Source organism: Hyla sarda, chromosome 1, assembly GCF_029499605.1.
Source record: "Hyla sarda isolate aHylSar1 chromosome 1, aHylSar1.hap1, whole genome shotgun sequence".
NCBI classification, from domain to species: domain Eukaryota; kingdom Metazoa; phylum Chordata; class Amphibia; order Anura; family Hylidae; genus Hyla; species Hyla sarda.
Window position 1 is genome coordinate 236166447 of NC_079189.1, and position 22834 is coordinate 236189280.

Sequence of the window (22834 nt, forward strand, 5' to 3'; positions counted from 1 at the left end):
TTTTTTTATTTTTGGCTCAAGAAAGTTAAACAGATTTGTAAATTACTTCTATTAAAAAATCTTAAAAGGGTACCTTTCATAAAAAAAAAATAAAAAAATTTGATATACTATAGATTCATGTATACAGAATAACTTTCCAATTGCATGTTATTAAAAATATGCTTCTTTCTATTTAATTTTCCACTTTGAAATAATGACCACTAGAGATCTTCCTACCAGTCCTGGCCGCAAGCCCTTTTTATAGATTTCAGACTCATGCTCGAGTCCTAAATCTCAGACTGCAGCCGGGACACAGACTAACTCAGCACTGCTCCCTGCCCGTCAATCAGACAGGCAGGAGCCAGCACAGTGCTCATAGCACAGCAGGGCATACTCCTGACTCTGCCTTACTGCATGCCCTCATTCATTTTACTATCTGAGCTCTAATCTTTCTTCTCTCTGCACATGCAGTTGTAAACAAGGGCTTGCTGCCACGACTGGTAGGGAGACCTCTAGTGGTCATTTTTTTCAAAGTGGAAAATTAAATAGAAAGAAGCATATTTTTTAATAACATGCAATTGGAAAGTTATTCTGCATACATTATTCTATAATATATCAAATTTTTTTAAATGAAAAGTACACTAATCCTTCCAGTAGTTATTTGCTTCTGAACTTGAGTTGTTATTTTCTGTCTGACAACAGTGCTCTCTGCTGACACCTCTGCTTGTCTCAGGTATCCAGAGTAGGAGCAAATCCCCATAGCAAACCTCTAATGCTTCGGACAGTTCCTGAGACAAGCAGAGGTGTCAGCAGAGAGCACTGTTGTCAGAAGGAAAATAACTACACAACTTCAGCAGCTGATAACTACTGGAAGGATTAAGATTTTTTTTTTTATATAATTAATTTACAAACCTGTTTAACTTTCTGGAGAAAGTTTTTCCTGGGAGTACCCCTTTAAGGACATTACATCAAAGTTGGATCAGCCTGTAGTGTGGTTTTCCACTTTGATTTTGAGTGTGACTCCATATCCAGACCTCCATGGGTTGATAAATTTGATTTCCATTGATAATTTTTGTGTGATTTTGTTGTCAGCACATTCATCTATGTAAAGACGAAAGTATTTAGTAAAATTAGTACATTCATTCAGATCTAGGATGTGCTATCTTATTTTTTTCTTGAGCAGTGTATTTAGGACAAAAGTCACCAAGGTGTGTGGGTGTGTAATATATATTTTCCACATAGCTTCTCACCTCTTAAAAATTGAGTCTGTTTATCTTGTAAATCATTCCGAAGAGCCGCCGTGATCACACTGATTTCCCTCCAAACCACCGGTTGGTCTGAAAAGTTCACAAACCTTAACAAAAATTAAATAGCTAAATTAATGAAGGAAGCACAGTATAACTAATTCATCTGGTACCTTAAAGTACATTCCAAACAAATGAGATTCTTACATTTTAATCTTTCCCATAATGAAATATTGTGTAACTGCACTGAACCTATTGTCGACTAGGAAGTAGTACCCTAAGCGGGAGCCATCCTCTGCTAGTCCTGTCTGCTCCGGCTGTGATCACGTCTACTCAGCGTTTTACACTTTAACACCTTATAAAACAAGATCTTCTAGCAGTTAAACTCAAATCACTTCAGTGTGATGTACATTACGTCTTACTATACAGTGCATGAACGTTTAGAAGTTCTATAACCAATAACCAGATCTGTTGTCACATATATGACCTTGTTTTAGGGTAGGATGTGTTTTCAACCTAACTATATTCAGCTCTTATGTGCTTTGCCATAATAAATACGATTGATGGTAATGACTTACATATCGTACAGCAGTCTTCCGGCTGACGTGGTTCGCTCTGCATTTCTTTCGATATTGTACATCTCGTACTGAAGGAGAAGTAACATAGGTGTGAAATTGCCATATAAGTGAAATCTAAACAACGTCAACGACAACTGACACCACAAGAATGGGATCTTAACATTGTAAAAAGTTAGTTCTATAACTACAAGATATGCAACAAAAAGGATGAGGGGTCCAAAGTGCTTTTGTGCTACATAAGAGAACATTGCATGGTAACAGAGAATTTGCTATTATACAAAACAGCTTCCTTACAATTTATATAGACCCCATCCAAAAATGTAATGGTCAGAAGGTGGTCTATGGGACACAGTATACACCAGCATGAATATCCTCCTATTTATGAAACAGCACAATGTTTCATTAGAAGACATTTTTGCTGAAATAATGATCATGTTCAATCTTTCATCGTGATCAGTTAGGAAAAAAAAAAATTGCATACCATTTTGGAAACTAGACCCCTTGAGGAAAGTAACAAGGAATAAAGTGAGCCTTAATACCCCACAGGGGTTTCACAACTTTTGCATATGTAAAAAAAATATATAATTTTTTCACTAAAATGTGTGCTTCCCCCCAAATTTCACATTTTTGCAAGGGTTAATAGCAGAAAATACCCCCCAAAATTTGTAACCCCATCTCTTCTGAGTATGGAGGTACCCCATAAGTTGCCCTGAAGTGCACTACGGGTGAACTACAATGCTCAGAAGAGAAGGAGTCATATTTGGCTTTTTGAGAGCAAATTTTGCTCGGGGGGCATGTCACATTTAGGAAGCCCCTATGGTGCCAGGACAGCAAAAAAAAAAAACACATGGCATACTATTTCGGAAACTACATCCCTCAAGAAACATAACAAGGGGTACAGTGAGTCTTCACACCCCACAGGTGTTTGATAAATATTCATGAAGTGGGATGTGAAAATGAAAAATTGGATTTTTTTACACTAAAATGCAGGGGTTACACCAAATTTTTCATTTTCACAAGTGGTAAAAGGAGAAAATGTCACCGTAAGTTTGTAAATACATTTCTTTGGAGTAAGGACATACCTCAAGTCTGGGCGTAAACAGCTTGCACACTGGTCTGAGAGGAGCAGGTCGCATTCAGGGGCCTTGAGCTTATGCGTTGCGGCCTAAGGAGCCAGAACAGTGGGACCGCCCCTCAAGGGGCATTACATGGGGTAAATAACTGGGGTACACTAAATAACTAAAATGGGGTACAGTGGGACATAAAATTATAAAACAGGTTTTGATCCCAGAATGATGACCCAGAGCATAGCCAAAACTAAAAAATATGCCCACCCCAAACCCTATGCTCTGAATCATCATTCTGGGAATGTGACGTGTGTGGCCGTCCCTAACCTGTTGCATCAAATGCGCACCCCGCTCAGGTGGAGAGAGAGCGCTGCGCATTTGAGGCAACAAAAAAAGTCCCCGATGATAGTGACTCAGTAACCCATGACCCAGAGAAAAAAATACCCCCAGAGGTCTCATCAGTTTTTTGTTTTTTTTTTAGATGAGTTTTTTTGGGCAATTTAGTGGTTTTATGGTGTTAAAATTTGGAATGTACTCTGGACATGGTACATTGGGGTCAAATTATGGAAAATTAAAATGAAAAGGGAAAATTTAGTACTCCATGGAAGTGTGATACTCCCTGAAGCAGTTTTTAATGCAGAGGCCCGGATGATCGGGGCAAGTGTCACACTGAGTGGTGGTGTCCTTCCGTATCCCCCTCCTGTTACACACACTGCATTTTTTCTGGGATCGTCCCTTCTTTCCAGTATGGGGGACTTCACCTGGAAAGTGTTGGCCTGGGACGATCCTGGCACCTATAACTCCAGTTCCTTGGGAAGTCCGGCCTGCTCTTTCCCGGTCGCCAAAGATCAGGACCTTTAGGACTTCTTCTTGGAACTGGAGGAATGTCCCTGTGTTGCCAGCGTACTGGGACAGTACAAAAGAGTTGTACATGGCAACCTGTACCATGTAGACCGCAACTTTTTTGTACCATACCCGTGTTTTGCGCATGGCCATGTATGGCTTGAGGACCTGATCAGAAAGATCAACTCCCCCCATATACCGATTGTAGTCCAGAATACAATCGGGCTTGAGGACCGGTGTTGTGGTACCTCGCACAGGGACAGGTGAGCTGCCGTTACCATGAATAGTGGTCAGCATAAGGACATCCCTCTTATCCTTATACCTGACCAACAACAGGTTTTCATGGGTAAGGGCACGGGACTCACCCTTGGGCATAGGTGTCTGCAGAAAATTTAGAGGGAGGCTTCTCTGGTTTTTCCGCACGGTCCCACAAGCGGACGTGGATCTTGCGGCAAGGGATGTGAAGAGAGGGATGCTGGTATAAAAGTTGTCCACGTACACGTGGTACCCCTTATCCAGCAAAGGGTGCACAAGCTCCCAAACGATTTTCCCGCTAACACCCAGAGTGGGGGAACAATCTGGGGGTTCAATACGGGAATCTCGTCCCTCATACACTCTAAACTTGAGAGTGTACCCGGAGGTACTCTCACAAAGTTTATAGAGCTTCACGCCATACCGCGCCCGCTTCGAGGGAATATACTGGCGGAAGATGAGTCTCCCCTTAAAACTGATAAGAGACTCATCAACAGAGAGGTCCCTGAGCGGTACATAGGCCTCCAAAAATTTGGCCCCAAAGTGATCGATGACCGGCCTCACTTTGTAAAGCCGGTCATGGGCGGGATCACCTCGGGGCGGACATGCAGCATTATCTGCATAATGCAGGCATTTCCGAATCGCCTCGTACCGCCTCCGTGCCATGACCATACTGTAAAGCGGGGTCTGGTAGAAGATGTCCCCGCTCCAGTACTGTCTGACACTTGGTTTTTTGACCAGGCCCATATGCAGCAAGAGGCCCCAAAATGTCCTCATCTCTGCTGCATCAATGGCGTACCATTCATTGGGCCTGGCCAAAACAGAATCAGGGTGGTGGGCGATGAACTGCCTGGCGTACAGATTCGTCTGCTCCACCATTAGATTGACAAAACTGTCACTGAAAAAATAACTGAAATAGTCAATTTCAGTGAATCCAGAATTGTCAATCCGGATTCTGGAGTCGCCAACAAACTCCGGAACCCGTGGCTGATAAGCCTCTGGGGGTCTCCAGACAGGTTCACCGGAAGGGGGCTCCGGTAAACTTGTCTGGGGGGTCGGACTCCTAGTACGAGCAGCATCACCACTCGCACTAGTGCCGTTCACTGGGCCACTATCATGGGGGGTGTGTGGCCTCGCCTGGTGGCGTCTCCGCCGCCGTATAGGTGACTCATCATCAGTACTAGATGATGAGGAGGACGATGAAGAACACAGGAATATTGGATCTTCATTGTCCTCACTGACAGATTCGGAGTCGGAGGCAAGAAAAGCTTATGCCTCCGCTGCCGAAAATGCCTGGCGAGCCATCGCCTTTTTTCTACGGTGGTGGTGGTGGTGGGGGGGGGGGGGGGGGGTTGGTGGCGGGGGTGGCGGGTGTGTGTGTGGGGGGGGGAGGCGAGTATGTAGTGTGTGTGATTGGTGTAACTAACTGTATGGGGGGGGGAAAAGCGCTGCAGCAAAAAAAAAAAAAAATGGCCAAATGCAGCGCCCTGAATCCCTAATAGGGCCCAGGTCACACTAAAAAAAATTGTTGCGGACCCTTTAGGTCCTATTAGGGGGTCAGGGGGGGAAAAAAATTAACTTTTTTTTTTACACTTTTTTTTACTTTACTTTTGACTTTTTTTTTACTGGTTAACCCTACCTGTCCCTGGGGCTGTACTCTCTCCCTGCTCTAAGGGGGGTCTTCCTCTGTGAGGGGCTCCGATCTTCACGGAGGGGGGGGGTCCCTGGCTCCTTCTCGCAGCTCTGGCCGCTAAATGAACTCAGGGAGCAAGCAGAGCCGCGAGAAGGGGCCGTTAACCCCTCCCCTGCCGGCTGCTATTGGCCGGACGATCGTCCGGCCAATAGCAGCGATCCTGGGGGGGTGACGACATCGCCACCTCCCCATAGATACAGAGGGTGATAGGGGGTGTATCCTACACCCCCGATCACCTTGTATCTCCGGGTCAGCGGGTCACACGTGACCCGCATCACCGGAATCGCCGAAAATCGCAAGTGTGAATTCACTTGCGATTTTCGGCGATCGCCTACATGGGGGGGTCTGATGACCCCCCTGGGCATTGGCGCGGGGTGTCTGCTGATTGATATCAGCAGTCACCCCGGTCCGGTCCCCGCCCGGCGCGCGGCAGGGACCGAAATTCCCACGGGCGTACAGGTACGCCCTTGGTCCTTAAGTACCAGGGAGCAAAGGCGTACCTGTACGCCCTTGGTCCTTAAGGGGTTAAAGGGGTACTCCGCCCCTGGCATCTTATCCCCTATCCAAAGGATAGGGGATAAGATGTTAGATCACCGCGGTCCCACTGCTGCAGTTCGCTCTGTGAGTAACGATGGGCGATACAGGGTCCGGAGCAGCGTGATGTCATGGCTCCGCCCCTCATGACATCACGGCCCATCCCCTTAATGCAAGTCTATGGCAGGGGGCGTAACGACCGCCACGCCCCCTCCCATAGACTTGTATTGATGGGGGCAGGCTGTGACGTCACAAGGGGCGGAGCCGTGACGTAACGATGCTCCGGCCCCTGTATTGCTTGTCATTACGTGCAGAGCGATCTCTCTCTGCGCAGTAATGATAGCGGGGTGCTGCAGCAGCGATCCCCGGGGTCCCCAGCAGCGGGACCCCGGCGATCTGACATCTTATCCCCTATCCTTTGGATAGGGGATAAGATGTCTAGGGGCGGAGTACCCCTTTAAAATAAAAAAATAAATCAGGTGATTTTTGCAGGCAGGTTTTAAGAAGCTTTTTTTTTTTTTAACCATGTGAATGTGACCATTTAAAAGAGGGTATTTCTATCTCAACTAAGGGTGCATGCACACCACTTTTTGCAAAACAGTTCCCGTATCAGGTTTTTGATGAAAAACGGATTCCTCAAAACCGGACTAAACTGTATAAAAATGTGTGTACAAATTTTAACCCATATACCATTGAAAACTGTACACGGTTTGAAAAATGATGTCTAGCTGCATCCATTTTTTAAAGAAAAAAACGTATACGTTTTTAACTTTTTACTCCATTTTGAATAAAGTTTCACTCGTTTGGTTGAAATTCCAAGAAAAAAAAAAAAACTGTGCAAAGTCAAAAACTGTATGGTGCAAACCAGATGGAACTGTACGCACATACAGTTCTGTACGGTTCCCATTGACTCCCATGTAAAAAAAAACGTATACGGTTTAATACAGTTTTTCACCTGGAGCAAAAAAAGTGGTAGACTACAAGTTTTGGGTACAGGTGAAAAAACGGCCAAATCGTATAAGTCGCAAAACTGACTGAACCGGATGATGCGTTTGACATACGGTTTACAATGTTAAGTCAATGCATACAGTTTTCTATACAGTTCCATATGGTTTTTAACTTAAAACCGTATACGGAAATATATATATAATTGTATAGCAAAAACGTGGTGTGCATGCAGCCTTACAGTATTAATCTTGTAGAGAGCATAATATTTTTGCAAGTACATTCATTTAGCAACTTTGCCTTCTTCTGATGTTCCCCCATTGTAAAACAGCTTGTTACCTTGGTTACAGACCACCACTCCACTCTAGAATCCTGGAGGGTCCTCCAAGTGTTCAATTCTAATTGTCTCACCAGGCAACCGCTTGTCAGACTGGCCCGCTACTATAGAAGGGGTCCTGGGAATTTAGTGTTGACCCCCATCCCCTTCAGACAGGGCATCAATGTAAAGATCAATGAGAACCCCATGAGGCTCTGATTGAATTGAGTGTAGCCAATACCTTTTGCGCTATATAGGACGCACTGGATATCAAGTACAGCTGTTAGATTTCAGAATATATATTCAGTAAATTAGGTTATTTAAAGGGGTACGTTGGGATATAACTTACGAAAGGTAAGTTCAGTTTTAGAGATGAGCGAACTTACAGTAAATTCGATTTGTCACGAACTTCTCGGCTCGGCAGTTGATGACTTATCCTGCGTAAATGAGTTCAGCCTTCAGGTGCTCCGGTGGGCTGGAAAAGGTGGATACATTCCTAGGAAAGAGTCTCTTAGGACTGTATCCACCTTTTCCAGCCCACCGGAGCACCTGAAAGCTGAACTAATTTATGCAGGTAAAGGCATCAACTGCCGAGCCGAGAAGTTTGTGACGAATCGAATTTACTGTAAGTTCGCTCATCTCTATTGAGTTTTTTATTTTTTTTTGTTAAAGACAGCATTCCGGGCAAGTTTAAGAATAGAGTATCCCTTTAAAGGGATTTTGCCATTAAAAAAAAACATTCCTTCCCCATCCACAGGATAGTAATGGCAAGTCATTGACCATGAGAAAAGCGGTCTGGCATCCCAGTGGTTAAAGGGAATGGCTGTCAGACAGAGATGCTGCACGCTGCTTAATTCTACTCTGATACCATCAGTCATTCCAAAGCGGATAGGAGACGAGTGCATTATGTAGAAAAGCCCCTTTCTAACCCTTACATCAGTGGTCTCCAACCTGCGGACCTCAAGATGTTGCAAAACTACAACTCCCAGCATGCCCGGACAGCCAACGGCTGTCCGGGCATGCTGGGAGTTGTAGTTTTGCAACATCTGGAGGTCCGCAGGTTGGAGACCACTGCCATACATAGACACTATGGGGGAGATTTATCAAAACCTGCACAGAGGAAAAGTTGCTGAGTTGCCCATAGCAATCAATCAGATTGCTTCTTTCATTTTGCAGAGGCCTTTTCAAAAGTGAAAGAAGAAATGTGATTGGTTGCTATGGACAACTGGTCAGCATTTTGTCTGCACATGTTTTGATAAATCTCCCCCTATGAATACCTCCAAGAACTTCCTGACATAGTGGCCAAGCTATAGGGGGAGATTTATCAACCCCTCCATTGTCTTTAGTGTCATCCCAGAGCAAGTGTATGGGCTGTATATGGGCTGTATATCTCCTTTGGATGCATTCATTCATACGTATTGGGGATCTTTAGACTACGATGTCCATGTTTATAAGACCCGCTGACACTTCTAGTTCTACCCTCGCCCCAGCTTTCAAGGCTGTAATGGTTCCGCACACCTGGATATTGAAGTCTTGCGGGTACAGGGTGCGGGCGGTGATGAGCCATGCCCGGGCAGCACATGTGTCCTCCTGTACCAACTCCCGCGCCCTCCGTACCAGAAACTCACAGTCCCCAAGACCAGCCATGACAGGGAGCAGCCGCGGCCAAAACTTATGTCGTCATCAAAGAGCGCCGCGCTGCGCATGCTCGCTCTGCGAAGCCGCTCCTTAGACAACTTTTGTCGTAGCTGTAATCACTATGGCAACAGGTTCTGATGTAGTGACTTCACGCGCCTGCTCAAATGCAACAGTGTGACAAGTATTATGATGTTACCATTTTTGTTTCTTTTCTTTCTGCTGCAGAATTTGTATTTTTTACATCCCCACGTTTAGATTTTCCGTATTTTCATTATTATTACTTTATTAATAAGCCATAATTGTTCCCTAACTGCCCCACTCTGTGCTCCTGGTATAATACTGCCACACACTGTGCCCCTGGTATAATGCTGACACATACTGTGCCTCTGGTATAATGCTGCCACACACTGTGCCTCTGGTATAATGCTGCCACACACTGTGCCCCTGGTATAATGCTGCCACACACTGTGCCTCTGGTATAATGCTGCCACACACTGTGCCTCTGGTATAATGCTGCCACACACTGTGCCTCTGGTATAATGCTGCCACACACTGTGCCTCTGGTATAATGCTGCCACACACTGTGCCCCTGGTATAATGCTGCCACACACTGTGCCTCTGGTATAATGCTGCCACACACTGTGCCCCTGGTATAATGCTGCCACACACTGTGCTCCTGGTATAATGCTAGCACACACTGTGCCTCTGGTATAATGCTGCCACACACTGTGCCCCTGGTATAATGCTGCCACACACTGCCTCTGGTATAATACTGCCACACACTGTGCCCCTGGTATAATGCTGCCACACACTGTGCCTCTGGTATAATGCTGCCACACACTGTGCCTCTGGTATAATGCTGCCACACACTGTGCTCCTGGTATAATGCTGCCACACACTGTGCCCCTGGTATAATGCTGCCACACACTGTGCCTCTGGTATAATACTGCCACACACTGTGCTTCTGGTATAATGCTGCCACACACTGTGCTTCTGGTATAATGCTGCCACACACTGTGCTTCTGGTATAATACTGCCACACACTGTGCCTCTGGTATAATGCTGCCACACACTGTGCTCCTGGTATAATGCTGCCACACACTGTGCCTCTGGTATAATGCTGCCACACACTGTGCCTCTGGTATAATGCTGCCACACACTGTGCTCCTGGTATAATGCTGCCACACACTGTGCCCCTGGTATAATGCTGCCACACACTGTGCCTCTGGTATAATACTGCCACACACTGTGCTTCTGGTATAATGCTGCCACACACTGTACCCCTGATATAATACTGCCACACACTGTGTCCCTAAATAAATAACAGCCACACACTGTGCCACTAGTTTAATATTGCCACAAACTATGTCCCTGGTATAATACTGCCACACACTGTGCCCCTGATATAATACTGCCACAAACTGTGCCCTTGAATATATAACTGCCACAGACTGTGCCCCTTGGTATAATTCTGCCACACCGCTGTGCCCCTGAATATATAACTGCCACACACTGTGCCTTTTAGTATAATACTACCACACACTGTGCTCCTGGTATAATAATGCCACACACTGTGCCCTTGTATAATACTGTCACACACTGTGTCCCTGAATATATAACTGCCACACACTGTGCCCCTGGTTTAATACTGCCACACACTGTGCCCCTGGTATAATGCCACACACTGTTCCCTTGGTATAATCTTGCCACACATCATGCCCCTGGTATAATCCCGCAACATCTCTGTGCCCCTGAATATATAACTGCCACACACTGTGTCCCCTGGTATAATAATGCCACACACTGTGCCTCTGGAATAATGCTGCCACACACTGTGCCCCTGGTATAATACTGCCACACACTGCCCCTTGTATAATGCTGCAACACACTGTGCCCCTGGTATAACACTGTCACACACTGTGCTCCTGGTATAATACTGCCACACACTGTGCTCCTGAATATGTAACTACCACACACTGTGCCTCTGGATATATAACTGCCACACACTGTGGCCTTGAATATATACCTGCCACACACTGTGCCCCTGGTATAATCCTGCTGCACCGCTGTGCCCCTTGATATTATCCTGCCACACAGCTGTGCCCCTTGATATAATCCTGCCACACTGCTGTGCCCCTGAATATATAACTGCCACACACTGTGCCTTTTGGTATAATAATGCCACACACTGGGCCCCTGGTATAATACTGCCACACACTGTGTCCCTAAATATATAACAGCCACACACTGTGCCCCTGGTTTAATACTGCCACGCACTGTGTCCCTGGTATAATACTGCCACACAGTGCCCCTTATAGAATACCATAGTCGTGAGCACGGGGTGTGCCGGGTGTGCCCAGGCACACCCTAATCCAGTGGCGTTGCGACCCGGGTGCGGCCCGCACCGGGTGACACCAAGACGCTCCGCAGCACCCCCCATCTGTGCCCGACTGTCCTTCACCAGCCCAGGGCCCCGCTCCCCCGCTGTGCAGTGCGCCTGTCCGTCAGGCGCACTTCACAGCGAAGCCTCCTACTCCTGTTTGTGCCCCGCCCCGCCCCGCTCCGCTCTGGCTCACCTTCAGTTGGTCCGGTCATGTGACGGCAGTAACGCGCCGTCACATGACCGGACCAACTGAAGGTGAGCCAGAGCGGAGCGGGGCGGGGCACAAACAGGAGTAGGAGGCTTCGCTGTGAAGTGCGCCTGACGGACAGGCGCACTGCACAGCGGGGGAGCGGGGCTCTGGGCTGGTGAAGGACGGTCGGGCACAGATGGGGGGTGCTGCGGAGCGTCTTGGTGTCACCCGGTGCGGGCCGCACCCGGGTCGCAACGCCACTGGATTAGGGTGTGCCTGGGCACACCCGGCACACCCCGTGCTCACGACTATGGTATTCTATAAGGGGCACTGTGTGGCAGTATTATACCAGGGACACAGTGCGTGGCAGTATTAAACCAGGGGCACAGTGTGTGGCTGTTATATATTTAGGGACACAGTGTGTGGCAGTATTATACCAGGGGCCCAGTGTGTGGCATTATTATACCAAAAGGCACAGTGTGTGGCAGTTATATATTCAGGGGCACAGCAGTGTGGCAGGATTATATCAAGGGGCACAGCTGTGTGGCAGGATAATATCAAGGGGCACAGTCCCTGAATTTAATTATACCAGGGGCACAGTGTGTGGCAGGTATATATTCAAGGCCACAGTGTGTGGCAGTTATATATCCAGAGGCACAGTGTGTGGTAGTTACATATTCAGGAGCACAGTGTGTGGCAGTATTATACCAGGAGCACAGTGTGTGACAGTGTTATACCATCAGGACGTCACGCTGTAATCAAGGACGCCGGCCCCAGAGCGTGACGTGACGGTACGCGGTTCGCAGGATTACCGCGCTGAGTGAGTGAATGTTATTTCAACCTGCCTACTGGGTCTGGGGGGAGGGGGTTAACCTGGGGGGTGCTGCATTCCTACAGGGGGGGGAGAGGGGGTTAATCTGGGGGTACTACCATCCTACTGGGGGGGAGGGGGTCATCAGGGGGGTACTACCTTCTAACAGGGTGGGGGGGATAGGGTTAATCTGGGGGGTACTGCATTCCTACAGGGGGGAGAGGGGGTTAAACTGGGGGGTACTACCATCCTACTGGGGGGGAAGGGGGTCATCAGGGAGGTACTACCTTCTAACAGGGTGGGGGGGATAGGGTTAATCTGGGGGGTACTGCATTCCTACAGGGGGGGAGAGGGGGTTAAACTGGGGGGTACTACCATCCTACTGGGGGGGGGGGGAGGGGGTCATCAGGGGGGTACTACCTTCTAACAGGGTGGGGGGATAGGGTTAATCTGGGGGGTACTGCATTCCTACAGGGGGGGGGGGTTAATCTGGGGCCCCGAGTAGGCAGGTAGTACCCCCAGATTAACCCCCTCCCCCCAGTAGGATGGTAGTACCCCCAGATTACCCCCCCCCCCCCCAGTAAGAAGGTAGTACCCTCAAATTAACCCCCTCTTCCTGCCAATAGGAAGGTAGCACCCCCAGATGCTGGTGGCCTCCATGTCTATTTTGCTTTTGTAGGGAACTGTACTGCACCTAATGTGGCGAATTATACCGCACCTAATGTGGGGGAACTGTACTGCACCTAATGTGGCGAATTATACCGCACCTAATGTGGGGGAACATACTGCACCTAATGTGGGAACTATACTGCACCTAATGTGGGGAACTATACTGCCAACCTAATGTGGGGTAACTATACTGTACCTAATGTGGGGAACTATACTGCACCTAATGTGGGGAACTATACTGCACCTAATGTGGGGGAACTATACTGCACCTAATGTGGGGGAACTATACTGCACCTAATGTGGGGAACTATACTGCACCTAATGTAGGGGAACTGTTCTGCACATAATGTAGGGGAACTGTACTGCACATAATGTGGGGGAACTGTACTGCACTTAATGTAGGGGAACTGTACTGGTGCAGTACAGTTCCCCCACATTAGGTGCAGTACAGTTCCCCCACATTAGGTGCAGTACAGTTCCCCCACATTAGGTGCAGTACAGTTCCCCCTCATTAGGTGCAGTACAGTTCCCCTTCATTAGGTGCAGTACAGTTCCCCTTCATTAGGTGCAGTACAGTTCCCCCACATTAGGTGCAGTACAGTTCCCCCACATTAGGTGGCACCTAATGTGGGGGAACTGAACTGCACCTAATGTGGGGGAACTGTACTGCACCTAATGTGGGGGAACTGTACTGCCAACCTAATGTGGGGGAACTGTATTGCAAACCTAATGTGGGGGAACTGTACTGCCAACCTAATGTGCGGGGACTTATACTGCCAACCTAATGTGGTGGGACTTATACTGCACCTAATGTGGGGGAACTATACTGCACCTAATGTGGGGGAACTATACTTCACCTAATGTGGGGGAACTATACTGCACCTAATGTGGGGGAACTATACTGCACCTAATGTGGGGGAACTATACTGCACCTAATGTGGCGGGACTTATACTGCACCTAATGTGGGGGAACTATACTGCACCTAATGTGGGGGAACTATACTAACTGTGTGCGTATATATATATATATATATATATATATATATGCACGCGCGCAGCGTGAGTTTATGCTTTAGGGTGCACACCCTAATGCAATAGGCTGCGCACGCCTATGTATAATACTGCCACACACTGTGCCCCTGAATATATAACCTGCCAAACACTGTGCCCCTGGTATAATAATGCCACACACTGTGCCCTTGGTATAATCTTGCCACATACTGTGCCCCTGGTATAATCCCGCAACACCCCTGTGCCCCTGAATATATAACTGCCACACACTGTGCCCCTTGTATAATAAGGCCACACACTGTGCCCCTGGTGTAATAATGCCACACACTGTGCCCCATGTATAATACTGCCACACACTGTGCCCCTGAATATATAACCTGCCAAACACTGTGCCCCTGGTATAATCTTGCCACACACTGTGCCCCTGGCATATTCCCGCCACACCGCTGTGCACCTGAATATATAACTGAAACACACTGTGCTCCTGGTATACTATTGCCATACACTGTGCCCCTGGTATAATACTGCCACACACTGTGCCCCTGTATATATAACTGCCACAAACTGTGCCCCTGGTATAATACTGCCACACACTGTGCCCCTGAATATATAACTGCCACAAACTGTGCCCCTTGTATAATACTTTCACACACTGTGCCCCTGAATATATTACTGCCATACACTGTGCCCCTGTAATAATACTGCCACACACTGTGCCCTTGGTATAATAATGCCACAAACTGTGCCTCTGTTATAATACTGTCCCACACTGTGCCCCTGAATTTAATTATACCAGGGGCACAGTGTGTGGCAGGTATATATTCAAGGCCACAGTGTGTGGCAGTTATATATCCAGAGGCACAGTGTGTGGTAGTTACATATTCAGGAGCACAGTGTGTGGCAGTATTATACCAGGAGCACAGTGTGTGACAGTGTTATACCATCAGGACGTCACGCTGTAATCAAGGACGCCGGCCCCAGAGCGTGACGTGACGGTACGCGGTTCGCAGGATTACCGCGCTGAGTGAGTGAATGTTATTTCAACCTGCCTACTGGGTCTGGGGGGAGGGGGTTAACCTGGGGGGTGCTGCATTCCTACAGGGGGGGGAGAGGGGGTTAATCTGGGGGTACTACCATCCTACTGGGGGGGAGGGGGTCATCAGGGGGGTACTACCTTCTAACAGGGTGGGGGGGATAGGGTTAATCTGGGGGGTACTGCATTCCTACAGGGGGGAGAGGGGGTTAAACTGGGGGGTACTACCATCCTACTGGGGGGGAAGGGGGTCATCAGGGAGGTACTACCTTCTAACAGGGTGGGGGGGATAGGGTTAATCTGGGGGGTACTGCATTCCTACAGGGGGGGAGAGGGGGTTAAACTGGGGGGTACTACCATCCTACTGGGGGGGGGGGGAGGGGGTCATCAGGGGGGTACTACCTTCTAACAGGGTGGGGGGGATAGGGTTAATCTGGGGGGGTACTGCATTCCTACAGGGGGGGGGGTTAATCTGGGGCCCCGAGTAGGCAGGTAGTACCCCCAGATTAACCCCCTCCCCCCAGTAGGATGGTAGTACCCCCAGATTACCCCCCCCCCCCCCAGTAAGAAGGTAGTACCCTCAAATTAACCCCCTCTTCCTGCCAATAGGAAGGTAGCACCCCCAGATGCTGGTGGCCTCCATGTCTATTTTGCTTTTGTAGGGAACTGTACTGCACCTAATGTGGCGAATTATACCGCACCTAATGTGGGGGAACTGTACTGCACCTAATGTGGCGAATTATACCGCACCTAATGTGGGGGAACATACTGCACCTAATGTGGGAACTATACTGCACCTAATGTGGGGAACTATACTGCCAACCTAATGTGGGGTAACTATACTGTACCTAATGTGGGGAACTATACTGCACCTAATGTGGGGAACTATACTGCACCTAATGTGGGGGAACTATACTGCACCTAATGTGGGGGAACTATACTGCACCTAATGTGGGGAACTATACTGCACCTAATGTAGGGGAACTGTTCTGCACATAATGTAGGGGAACTGTACTGCACATAATGTGGGGGAACTGTACTGCACTTAATGTAGGGGAACTGTACTGGTGCAGTACAGTTCCCCCACATTAGGTGCAGTACAGTTCCCCCACATTAGGTGCAGTACAGTTCCCCCACATTAGGTGCAGTACAGTTCCCCCTCATTAGGTGCAGTACAGTTCCCCTTCATTAGGTGCAGTACAGTTCCCCTTCATTAGGTGCAGTACAGTTCCCCCACATTAGGTGCAGTACAGTTCCCCCACATTAGGTGGCACCTAATGTGGGGGAACTGAACTGCACCTAATGTGGGGGAACTGTACTGCACCTAATGTGGGGGAACTGTACTGCCAACCTAATGTGGGGGAACTGTATTGCAAACCTAATGTGGGGGAACTGTACTGCCAACCTAATGTGCGGGGACTTATACTGCCAACCTAATGTGGTGGGACTTATACTGCACCTAATGTGGGGGAACTATACTGCACCTAATGTGGGGGAACTATACTTCACCTAATGTGGGGGAACTATACTGCACCTAATGTGGGGGAACTATACTGCACCTAATGTGGGGGAACTATACTGCACCTAATGTGGCGGGACTTATACTGCACCTAATGTGGGGGAACTATACTGCACCTAATGTGGGGGAACTATACTAACTGTGTGCGTATATATATATATATATATATATATATATATGCACGCGCGCAGCGTGAGTTTATGCTTTAGGGTGCACACCCTAATGCAATAGGCTGCGCACGCCTATGTATAATACTGCCACACACTGTGCCCCTGAATATATAACCTGCCAAACACTGTGCCCCTGGTATAATAATGCCACACACTGTGCCCTTGGTATAATCTTGCCACATACTGTGCCCCTGGTATAATCCCGCAACACCCCTGTGCCCCTGAATATATAACTGCCACACACTGTGCCCCTTGTATAATAAGGCCACACACTGTGCCCCTGGTGTAATAATGCCACACACTGTGCCCCATGTATAATACTGCCACACACTGTGCCCCTGAATATATAACCTGCCAAACACTGTGCCCCTGGTATAATCTTGCCACACACTGTGCCCCTGGCATATTCCCGCCACACCGCTGTGCACCTGAATATATAACTGAAACACACTGTGCTCCTGGTATACTATTGCCATACACTGTGCCCCTGGTATAATACTGCCACACACTGTGCCCCTGTATATATAACTGCCACAAACTGTGCCCCTGGTATAATACTGCCACACACTGTGCCCCTGAATATATAACTGCCACAAACTGTGCCCCTTGTATAATACTTTCACACACTGTGCCCCTGAATATATTACTGCCATACACTGTGCCCCTGTAATAATACTGCCACACACTGTGCCCTTGGTATAATAATGCCACAAACTGTGCCTCTGTTATAATACTGTCCCACACTGTGCCCCTGAATTTAATACTGCCCCTCATTGTGCCCCTGAATATAATACTATTACACACTGTGCTCCTGAATATAATACTGCCACACACCATGCCCCTGAGTATAATACTGCCACACACCATACCCCTGAGTATAATACTGCCATACACTGTCCCCATGAATATAATACTGCCCCACACTGTGCCCCTGAACGTAATACTACCACACACTGTGCTTCTGAGTATAATACTGCCACCTGCTGTGCTCTGAACCGAATTATACCTCTGCGTCCCTTAAAACAGTGAACGAGGTGTCTGTGCTACCTCAATGAATCATGCAGACTATGTCTGCACCCCATATGAACTGTGCATCTATGCCTGCCCCCAATATGAACTGTACCACTATGCTTGCCCCCCATATGAACTGTGCATCTATGCCTGCCCCCCATATGAACTGTGCCACTATGCTTGCCCCCCATGTGAACTGTGCCACTATACTTGCCCCCCGCATGAACTGTGCCACAATACCTTCCACCATATGAACTTTGCCACTGTCTCCCCTCTTATAAAGTGTGCCACTATGCCTGCCGACACCCCCCCATATGAACTGTACCACTATGCCTGCCCCTCGTATGAACTGTGCCACTATGTCTGCCCTTCATATGAACTAAACAACCTATAAGGGGTGACCCCCTTATGGGGACAACACTCACTAGAACCCTCCCTATAAAATAAATACTTTATTTGGCATTAGTTAAAATATATGACCCCAAAATAGTTAAAATCTGCAGTGGTAGGGGAATATTTATGGTCAAGTGTAAGGAATTCACACACTAGGGGGTGTTCGGGGCAGCTGCGCATTAATTTGATTCCACTCTGTGGACCACTGGTGATTCCGGTGTCCACTAGTGCACAGCTATCCCTCACTCCTTTGTTACTAGAATTCCCCTGTAACCACGCTAACTAAAACTTAGACCGTAGGCCAGAGTGGAATCAAATGAATGCGCAGCTGCCCCAAACACCCCCTAGTGTGTGAATTCCTTACACTTGACCATAAATATTCCCCTACCACTGCAGACTTTAATTATTTTGAAGTCATATATTTTAACTAATGCCAAATAAAGTATTTATTTTATAGGGAGGGTTCTAGTGAGGGTTGTCCCCATAAAGGGGTCACCCCTTATAGGTTGTTTATTGCCAATTTTGCCCTGAACACTCTCAGGGACATCTTTTGAGTATTCTTCATATGAACTGTGACACTATGCCTGCCCCCCATATGAACTGTGCCATAGTCTCCGCTCCCATATGAACTGTACCACTGTCTCCCCCCCATATAAAGTGTGCCACACTGCCTGCCTTCAGAACTTAGATGGCAGGTGTTAGAACAGGTCCCTATTCAGACCAATGAGGATTTAAACCGCAAACGTTTACTACAGCGAGAAACGTTCTGGATAACAGAACTAGACACACTTACACCGAGAGGAATGAATGAATGCTGTAACTTCAATGTATTTTTATAGTTGTTTACAGTTGCACCCTAATGATAAATATTTATGCGCATAATGATCTATGTTTTAAAGGGTTAACATTTGTCAGCTGTTTTACTTCTATTTAATCGCTCATGTTCCGGGCAGCCATTGCGCATGACTAAGGGGGCTTGCCCCTGAAACGTTGGGCCATGACTGAAGGGAGCACGGAGCTTGTATCCACCTTTGCTGCTTGCAAATTATGCTGCTAACCTGATGTCCTGCGAGACAATACCTGAATATACTTGAATAAACAAGAAAGAAACTTTCTACTAAACCGTGAGTCAGAACATTCATGTGTATACTCACCTAAAATCCTGTTGCCGGCGTGTCAGCTGGAGTTGCGCCCTATACCTGTGTGTCTAATCATGAATCATTGAACAGAGAGGCTGGAGCTCTGTCGTATAGGAGTTGTCTATACACTCTACATATTGAAATAACTCGGTTTCTACTGTGTATACTAGACACTGCCTGCCACTACACCCCCATATGAACTGTGCCACTATGCCTGCCCCCCATATGAACTGTGCCACTATGTCTGCCCTCCATATGAACTGTGCCACTATGCCTGCCACCCCCCCCCATATGAACTGTGCCACTATTTCTCCCCCCCCCCCCCTTCCCCATATAAACTCATACCTCCCAACTGTCTCAAATCTGGCGAGGCATTCCCGCTTTAGGGGTGGTTTCCCACTGTCCCCAAATGGCCCCCTTAACTGGTAAGTATCCGGGAGGGGGGAAACTGCTGCTTCCTAATATATGGAAACTGCTGCTGCCTACTATGGGGGAACTGCTGCCTACTATGGGGGAACTGCTTCCTACTATGGGGGAAGCTGCTGCCTACTATGGGGGAACTGCTGCTGCCTACTATGGGGGAACTGTTGCCTACTATAGGGGTATACTGCTGCCTACTAAAGAGGGGGTACAGAGTGTGACGGTTCTATACCAGGGATACAGCTTTCAGCAGTATTATATTCCAGGGGTATGGTGTGTGGCAGTATTATATTCAGGAGTACAGTATGGCAGTATTCAGGGTATACAGGGAACAGTAGATTTACATCCTCCACTTTTCAGTCACTTGTTTTACCTATTTCTTAAATGACACTGCGGCCACTGGATGTGAACCAGGCCTTAGCATTCAGCTTAGACCTGGATAAGTTGAGTTGAGTACACCTGGCATATTGTATTGATAGTTTCATATGTGATGGCCTGTATTGAGAAGTTTATATTGTAAGCTCCCAGCATGTGGACTACCATGTTAGCATCCCTAGCTTAGCATAAACAAAGCCTAACTACATGCCCTGCTCAAAAAAATAAAGGGAACACTTAAAGGGTAGCTCCCACCATCCTATTTTTTTTTCTGTCCCTGCCTATTGCCAATCTATCCCTAACCCCCTCCCTGCTTTTAATTTTTCTTTTTACTATATTAAAAATAACTTTTTGTCTGCCTGGTAGTGTGCTCACTACTAGGCAGACTTCCCCAGCAGGCACCACGTCACTGATGCCTGCTGGGGACAACACTTCCGCCCTTAGTTTATCTACACAGGGTGCCTCCAGCTGTTTCACCACTACAACTCCCAGCTTGCCTGGACATCTATAGGCTGTCAGGGCATGCTGGGAGTTGTAGTAGTGAAACAGCTGGAGGCACCCTGTGTAGATAAACTATAAGTTAGTGCCATGCGGCGCTACGGCGCTAGCCCGTTCCCTCCATCAAAGCTCCCCCCCATACCCTGTTCCCTCCATCACAAACCCCCCCCGCCCGCATACCCCGTTCCCTCCATCACAGGGGCAGCGGTGGCGACGACACGTGCGGGAGGAGTGGCCTCCCAGCCAGTGGCCGGGGAGCCAATGCGCTTGCTCCCGCCTGTCTGATTGACAGGCAGGGAGCGAGAGCAGCCTAAATGAAAAAGGACTGATTGCCAGGCCAAAATCAGTCCTTTTTCAGGCGTGACGTCACGCCAGGCTGCAGCCGGCCACTAGGAGGGAGACCCCTAGTGGCCGTTTTTCAAATGTAAATTACACCATGTTAATAAAAAAAATAATAATAATGAAACTATATTAGAGATATGTTGTAGTACATATGTACTACAACATATTAAAAAAAAAAGGTTGGTGACTGTGCCCATTTAAACAACACAATGTAACTCCAAGTCAATCACACTTCTGTGAAATCACACTGTCCACTGATTGATTGATTGACACTGTCCACTGTCCACTGATTGATTGACAATCAATTAAACATGCTGTTGTGCAAATGGAACAGACAACAGGTAATTATAGGTAATTATAGGCAATTAGCAAGACACCCACAATAAAGGAGTGGTTCTGTAGGTGGTGGCCACAGACCACTTCTCAGTTCCTATGCTTCCTTTCTGATATTTTGGTCACTTCTGAATGCTGGCAGTGCTTTCACTCTAGTGGTAGCATAAGACGGAGTCTACAACCCACACAAGTGGCTCAGGTAGTGCAGCTCATCCAGGATAACACATCAATGCGAGCTGTGGCAAGAAGGTTTGCTGTGTCTGTCAGCGTAGTGTCCAGAGCATGGAGGCGCTTGCAGGAGACAGGCCAGTACATCAGGAGATGTGGAGGAGGCCGTAGGAGGGCAACAACCCAGCAGCAGGACAGCTATCTCCACCTTTGTGCAAGGAGGAGCACTGTCAAAGCCCTGCAAAATGACCTCCAGCAGGCCACAAATGTGCATGTGTCCACTCAAATGTCTACATTATTGTTTATAAATAGCTTTTGCTACGGAGTGGTGACTATGAAAGACGGATGCATAAGGAAAAAGGTGAGGAGAGAAAAGAGCAAGGAATTGCATTTGGATGAACAAGTGAGGAGGCGACTTATAAAAGTAAAAATGGCTGAGTTTAATTGTAGTATCAGCTCTGGAGTAAAATACACTGGTATTTGAGAACATGTAAAATATTCCTTATTGGGTGGAGATGCACTTTAAAGCGGTACTCCGGTGGAAAACGGAGCTGGATAGGTTTGCTATGGAAATTTGCTACTGCTCTGGACAGTTCATGACGTGGACAGAGGTGTCAGCAGAGAGCACTGTGGTCAGGCAGAAAAGAACTATACAACTTCTTCTCTAGTTATACAGCAGCTGATAAGTACTGGAAGGATTAAGATTTTTTTTAATAGAAGTAATTTACAAATCTGTATAACTTTCTGACACCAGTTGATTTGAAAAAAATAAAATAAAACTGTCTTCCACTGGAGTACCACTTTAAAGGGATATTCTAGCCATAAACATCTTATCCCCTATCCAAAGAATAGGGGATAAGATATCTGATCACGGGGGACCCGCCGCTGGGATCACCCTCCGTGATCTCCCTGCAGCACCCAGCATTCTGTGCCAGGCTGCAGCTCTAGTCTCGGAAACATCTGTGTTTCCGGGACAGTAGATATGATGTCACACCACACCCCTCTATTCATGTCTATGGGAGGGGGTGTGATGTTTGTCACGCCCCCTCCTATAGACATGACTGGAGGGGGCGTGGCATGGCGTCTCCAGTCCCGGAAACACAGAGGTTTCTGAGATTGGAGCAGCAGCCCGGCATAGAATGCCAGGTGCTGCACGGAGATCGCGGGGGGTCCCAGCGGCGGGCCCCCAATGATCAGACATCTTATCCCCTATGCTTTGGATAGAGAATAAGAAGTTTATGGGTGGAATAAAAAGTCTAATCCTATACCTTCTGCAGTGG

The 22834-nt window shown here is 47.6% G+C and overlaps 1 protein-coding gene across 3 annotated transcripts in view; it reads right to left on the bottom strand.

Moving 5' to 3' along the window:
- INTS10 (integrator complex subunit 10) overlaps window positions 1–22834 on the bottom strand; it is a 65261-nt gene that overhangs the window by 36987 nt on the left and 5440 nt on the right. For 2 of the 3 annotated variants that reach the window (XM_056569082.1, XM_056569076.1), the window contains exons 1-3: window positions 8970–9189; window positions 1802–1869; window positions 1230–1333 (exon numbers count right to left, since the gene is read on the bottom strand). In XM_056569082.1, coding sequence (XP_056425057.1) covers window positions 1230–1333; window positions 1802–1869; window positions 8970–9098 — 301 coding nt within the window. In that variant the 5' untranslated portion in view covers window positions 9099–9189. Of the gene's footprint in view, window positions 1–1229; window positions 1334–1801; window positions 1870–8969; window positions 9190–22834 lie in introns of those variants that run through there. The other variant, XM_056569091.1, reaches the window with a different exon arrangement.